Raw genomic sequence first — 6341 nt, forward strand, 5'->3', positions numbered from 1 at the left:
TAATGAGACTCTGGTCCAGTGGATGGTAGGCAGCAGGTTTCCCACAGCCTCACAAGGAAGAAAGGCATCTGAGTCGGCCGAGACAGTAAAACTCGCTGCCTTTCCTCCAACTATTCTGGGCCTTTCGAATATATTCCTAGACAAAGGCTCAAAGGGAAGAATTTCAGGAGTTGTTATTTTTTGAGCCGGTGTCTTATCAGAGCCACTCTTCGCAGTCTTCTGTATGTCCCAGTTTGGAGCATGAGTGTTGTCCTCTGGCAAGCCTGGAGTAGGCAACATGCTCACCCCTGGCATTCTGCCTTTTGGGGCAATTTCCAGGTAGGACTTATTCCAAAAGTGGTTTTCTGACCTGAGAGAAGGAGTCAATTTAGAATTCTGTGGTTTAAATGTTATTTGTGCTGGCATAGGAGTAAAAGGTACTAGACTAGAGTAGATAAAGTAGGTGGTTCCAAATGTGAACTTGGCATTTGGATGAGCCTTGGGAGATGTTGTAACCTCTGCTGCTAATTGCTGTGGATTAGCGTTACGACTTGAAGGTTCAGGCCGCTGAAACATTGTATTTGTCTTCCTCCAGAAAAGGGGAGTTACCACATTGTTGGTAACTGCGCTCGGGTTACTCGAGGGAGGGGAGGAGGAGACTGGCATTGGGGTGGCACTGTTGCTTAGGAGCGGTGGCACGGCTGGGTGTCCAATGGGTGTGTCCCTGGCTGTGGGCCTCTGGTGCAGTGTGCTGGGCAAAGCGCTTTCAGAAGCAGTTATGCTCTTCGAAGTCTGAATAGTCTCTTGGGATGGTTCTTTAATTACATCTGTCCTATTAAGTGTTCTTGAATAAAGATCTATTGTGCCTGCCATTCTCTTGGTGTTTTCTAGGCGGGGACTAGTGAAAGCAGAGACACTGGGCTCAGCTGCAGTTTCTGCTGTGGTTGGAGCAGGGAGCGTCACAGCAGGGGGCATAGGGAAGCCAGAACTCAGGCTGGCAGAGCTGCTTGGGTCCTTCCTGCTTGGATGCTCCTTTTTGCTTTGTACTTCTCCTGTGCTGGGTCTGGTTACTTGGGTTTTATTAATAGTGGCAGAAGCAGGGGCAGTAAGAGGACTTGTCAGCGTGGCTATTTGCATTGATATGATATTTGTATGGGGTTCCTTGCTTGAGCTACTACGAAGTGTTGGGGAAACGGGTGGGAAGGGCAGCTCTCCTACTGCGGGAAGACTTCTAGAATGGGGTGTGGGGGTGACACTGTGCAGAGCAGTAGCCAGTGTTACAGATGGAATTTGCATCACATTGGCTGAGTGTGCTGTGAAGTGAAAGGGGGAAATGTTATCTGTGGGTAAAGCAGGAGATGTTTGAGAAAGCACTGTGGCTGTGCTTTCTTGTGAACCAAATGTATGCTGGCTCTTTAAGCTCCCTGTTTGGATATGGTTATTTACAAAGATCTGACGCCAGGGCAATTTCCTTCTTGAAAGTCTTGTCAGGGCTCTAGTCATAGGCATAGATGGTTCAGTGGCAGGACCTGGAAGTGGTGATGTAATCATTGAATCTCGTTTAGCTTCACTGATGTTAGACACACTTGGGCAACCAACATGTGTTCCATGAGTTTTCTCCATAGTTACGGATGTTGGGGCATGAGTCATGACTGCACCAGGTGGAAACACTTGGGTACTTTCAGCACTGAAATCTTTTACCGTGGGTGGTGTTTTCTCAGTAACTACATTTGCTTTGCGATCAGGTAGCAATGATGGGCTAAGGTTGTAGACTAGGGTTGTAGGCTCTGCTGCTGTGACCCTGGCAATGCCAGCTTTGGGGAGGGTGACAGGAGAAGAAGTTGGAGAAGACAAGGTTGCTCCCTCAGAGGTGGGAGTGGTGAGCTTCTCTATGGGAGCACAGGACGGGCACACGGCGCTGAGCTCTGTGGTACTTTCTTCAGAAGACCCTCTGGATGGTGGCCTCACAAAGCCACGTCTCTGCCATGGGAGGACTGGAGTTCTGTATGGACGGATAATTCGCCCTCTCCCCCAGATTCTCCTCCGCCTGCCAAAGCGTCTGGACAGTGCATTATTGGTTGCATTATTCCTAGGGGTCTGTACCTGAGAGTGAGCAGCACTGTATGGGCTTGAAGGGAGCCTTGAGGTGCTAAGCTTTTGAGTCACGTGAGAACTGAAGTACCTGCTTCTGGGTTCACTTCTTCCTGTTACAGATGGCTGGTGGCCATTTGTGGCATTTTCCGATCTTAAGACTATACCAGTTTTGCTATTAGCATTACTAAGTATTTTGGTATTGACATCTTTGATCTTCGTCCCCAATGTTATTGGGGGTGCACTTTGCAAATGCTCTCTTCTCCTCCCTGTGTCGTCAGCATCCTGAAATCGAGTTGTCTCAGGTAGTAGAGGAAAGACAGTGGATACATGTTGGTTGTTTGTGTCTTGCATTTTGCTTGATGTGGTTGGGTTTATGTTCCTTGATATGGCTGTAGCTTCAACAGTAGTAGATAGTTTAAAATCTATTTGTTTTTCAGGTGGTGGCAACTGTGGACTGACAACTGGGGAGACTTCAGTACCAGTAATTACAGTTGCCACAGGGCTATCAGATATTTTTCTGGAACCATCAGGCACTGTCCTTTCCAGAACACTGGACACTTTAGTTGTGAGGACTATCAATTCCTCATCGGGAGGAAGCATGCCCGAAGAGTCTCCTTCCTCACCAGGTATTTTTAGGAGTTGGGTGACCTGGGGAGGTGGCCTCGCTGTGGAATTTTCTTGATTCTGTGGCATTGTCTTCTTTTTAGCTTTCTCCAGAAATTCTGCCCAGTGTCGTGGGTCAATTCTCTGAGCAGAGGGTCGGAACTGCCTCCTCTGCTCCCTGAAACGTCTGTTTGTTGAGTCTCCACGCTGCCAAGGTCTTAAATCTCGATTGTGCTTCTTACTTGTACTTGTGCTCAAGACTTGCTTTCCAGCCTCACCTCCCATTGGAGCAGATGTCAGGAGTTGTGCAGCTGGTGGGTCCTTCAGGTGCACAGTGGGATCGGGCTCATCAAATCCAGATCCATCCATTTCTATGTTATGCTCCACTGGGCTTAGCCCTTTTGTTTTGACTGAAACTTGATTAATCAAAAAATCAACCCCTGATGGGTTGGCTGCAACACAACGATAATGACCCTGGTCTTTTTGGGTGACCTGTAATATTCGTAGTGTGCCATTGAGAATCTGTTTCTCTCTTGAGGACTGAGAGAGCACAGTGTTTCCTGGGAGAACCCAGCTAATAGAGGCATCTGGGACACCAGTGGAATGGCATGGAAGGTCAAGTGTTTCACCAATGAAAACGGTATGATGAACCCCGTTTTCATGAAAGGGTTCTGTGTAGGGCTCTACCACAGTAATCCTATAAGTAAGAATATCCGCATCAGCGTAATTGGTGCTTATGCAGTTGTAAGTGCCTGTGTCAAAACTATCAGCCATCTGGAGTTCCAGTTTTCCAGTTTTGTCTATTAGGATTCTTCCATCCTCACTAACATATGGGGCCCTCACTTTACTCCCATCAGCCAGAAGCCACTCCAAATGTGGGGCAGGGTCTCCTTGGCCTGGGCAGTCTAAGTCAATGGTCCCGCCAGCCACAACAGTGCGTTCCAGCTTAGCATTGCTATCCCTGAGAATCATGGTCCATTTGTGACTTACTGGCCCCATCTCTGACCGTGGCAAAGTGACCTGAGCATCACTGGAGAACTGGATCTGCAATGTATTGAGTGTGGTGGCAGCTCTGTTTAGCTGCAAGGAAATTTGTTCTTGCATTAACCAAGGAGGATCTGCTCCAAGACCAGCCTCTATGTTGGTAAAGATGTCTTCAGGCTTAGGAGCCATCTGTTTATATTGGTAGTGGAGTTGTGGTGTTTCGGTGACCAAGTGGCTCCTTTCTAGTATCAGAGGAGAGTCACTGTACAAAGCCAGAATTTGCCACACCGGCCGAATGTGACTATAGTCTATGTTACACACCAGAAATGTAGAAAATGACGTATTTAGCGTGATGTAATCATTGTCTTCAGTGAATGCAATAGATGATATCTTTGATGGCTTTTGGATACTACAGGCCATGTTAGCTTCATTCCCAGACTGGTCTGTCATATTCAAAATGAGGGAGCCGAAGGGTGCCATGAACTTTTGGGGAGAGATGGACACAGAACTGGTGTCTTCTACAATAGTCCAGCTCTTCAGTTTCAGAGATGGATCAATGGTTGGCTTGACACACAGGAAAGCTGCAGCTGGGACTGTAGCTAAGGGCTTGCCTTTAGAGGTCCTGGGGTTCATGCAGAGTGGACATTGCTGAGAACTGGAGAGACTTCTGTCTTTTTTGCATTTTATGATATCTAGGAAAAATGACAATTGAATTATTGCTAGTTGTGATCTCTATGAATTAATATTTGAACATTTTGAAGCAATAGCTTCTACTAGAATTTAAAACAACAATTTGGAAATTTTAATGTTTAATAGGAAGTTTCCTAATTTTTTTGTCCTTGGGTTTATTTCTAAAAAAAATATTATCTATATATGTTGCCATAATATTATAATCATAGGCACAAAGATTTTGTCTGTCTTGTAGAAAGTGCCTGAGACATATGTGCTACTCAATAAGTATTAGTTGAATAGAGAGCTTTCTTATTTGGGGAAACTAAATGACATGCTTATGTTTGTTACTTTTTTTATTAACAGTAATTCAGTTCTATTTGCTCATTTTAATGTTTTGAGTCATAAACCTTCATTGTCCTTTAAAAGATACTCTGTTTGATAAATTTTAAGTCCTTGAATATCATTAAAAACCCAACTTACTTTCCATTATACAAAAGAACAATAATTGAATTACAAGATATCTTGACCTGGTCTAGCTACCCCTATGTTCATAGCAGCACTATTTACAATAGCTAAGATCTGGAAACAGCCCAAGTGCCCATCAGTATATGAGTGGATAAAAAAGCTGCAATACATTTGCACAGTGGAATACTATGCAGCTGTACAAAAGAAGGATCTCTTACCCTTTGAGACAGCAAGGAGGGACCTGGAAAGCATTATGCTAAGCGAAATAAGCCAGTCAGAGAAAGACAAGTATCACATGATCTCACTCTTATGTAGAATCCAATGACCAAAATAAACTGATAAACAAAACAGATCCAGAGACATAGAAACATGGGACAGACTGTTGAATCTCAGAGGGAAGGGTGGTGAGAGAAGGCAGGAAGAGGTTAACCAAAGAACTTATATGCATATGCATAACCCATGGACACAGACAATAATTCAGTGAAGGCCTGGTGGATGGTGTAAGAGGTAGAGGGAGGTCAGGGCAGGGGAGGGGAGGGCGGACATGTGTAATACTTTCAACAATAAAGATATTTTAAAAAAAAAAAGAATATTGCCCTAACCGGTTTGGCTCAGTGGATAGAGCGTAGGCCTGGGGACTGAAGGGTCCCGGGTTCGATTCCCGATCAGGGCACATGCCCATGTTGCAGGTTCGTGCAGGAGGCAGCCAATGGATGTGTCTCTCACACGCACCCCAACCTGCTGCCCTCCCACCCCAGCTCCTTCCACGCTCCCCGGTTTGCATCCTATTTCCCAGGACTTTGGAGACACAGCACCAATGCTGTGCCACTTGTTGGCTGTGGGACCTCAGACGAGTCACCCCGCTGAGAGTCCCCACGTGTGAAATGGAAATAACACCATTATCTGCTGACACGGGGTGTGAGCATTCACAGAGATGTACATGCAGAATGCTTAGCATGGTGCCAGGCATGTGGTAAGAATACATTTGCACAGTGGAATACTATGCAGCTGTACAAAAGAAGGATCTCTTACCCTTTGAGACAGCAAGGAGGGACCTGGAAAGCATTATGCTAAGCGAAATAAGCCAGTCAGAGAAAGACAAGTATCACATGATCTCACTCTTATGTAGAATCCAATGACCAAAATAAACTGATAAACAAAACAGATCCAGAGACATAGAAACATGGGACAGACTGTTGAATCTCAGAGGGAAGGGTGGTGAGAGAAGTCAGGAAGAGGTTAACCAAAGAACTTATATGCATATGTGCATAACCCATGGACACAGACAATAATTCAGTGAAGGCCTGGTGGATGGTGTAAGAGGTAGAGGGAGGTCAGGGCAGGGGAGGGGAGGGCGGACATGTGTAATACTTTCAACAATAAAGATAATTTAAAAAAAAAAAGAATATTGCCCTAACCGGTTTGGCTCAGTGGATAGAGCGTAGGCCTGGGGACTGAAGGGTCCCGGGTTCGATTCCCGATCAGGGCACATGCCCATGTTGCAGGTTCGTGCAGGAGGCAGCCAATGGATGTGTCTCTCACAC

General features: G+C 45.7%; 1 protein-coding gene across 1 annotated transcript in view; it reads right to left on the reverse strand.

The window, feature by feature from the left end:
• IGSF10 (immunoglobulin superfamily member 10) overlaps positions 1 to 6341 on the reverse strand; it is a 31165-nt gene that overhangs the window by 6558 nt on the left and 18266 nt on the right. Inside the window, exon 4 of the mRNA XM_006758965.2 lies at positions 5 to 4352. Within this exon, the coding sequence (XP_006759028.1) occupies positions 5 to 4352 (4348 nt within the window). The remainder of the gene's footprint in view (positions 1 to 4; positions 4353 to 6341) is intronic.

The sequence above is a fragment of the Myotis davidii genome, unplaced genomic scaffold, assembly GCF_000327345.1.
Source record: "Myotis davidii unplaced genomic scaffold, ASM32734v1 scaffold316, whole genome shotgun sequence".
Classification (NCBI taxonomy): domain Eukaryota; kingdom Metazoa; phylum Chordata; class Mammalia; order Chiroptera; family Vespertilionidae; genus Myotis; species Myotis davidii.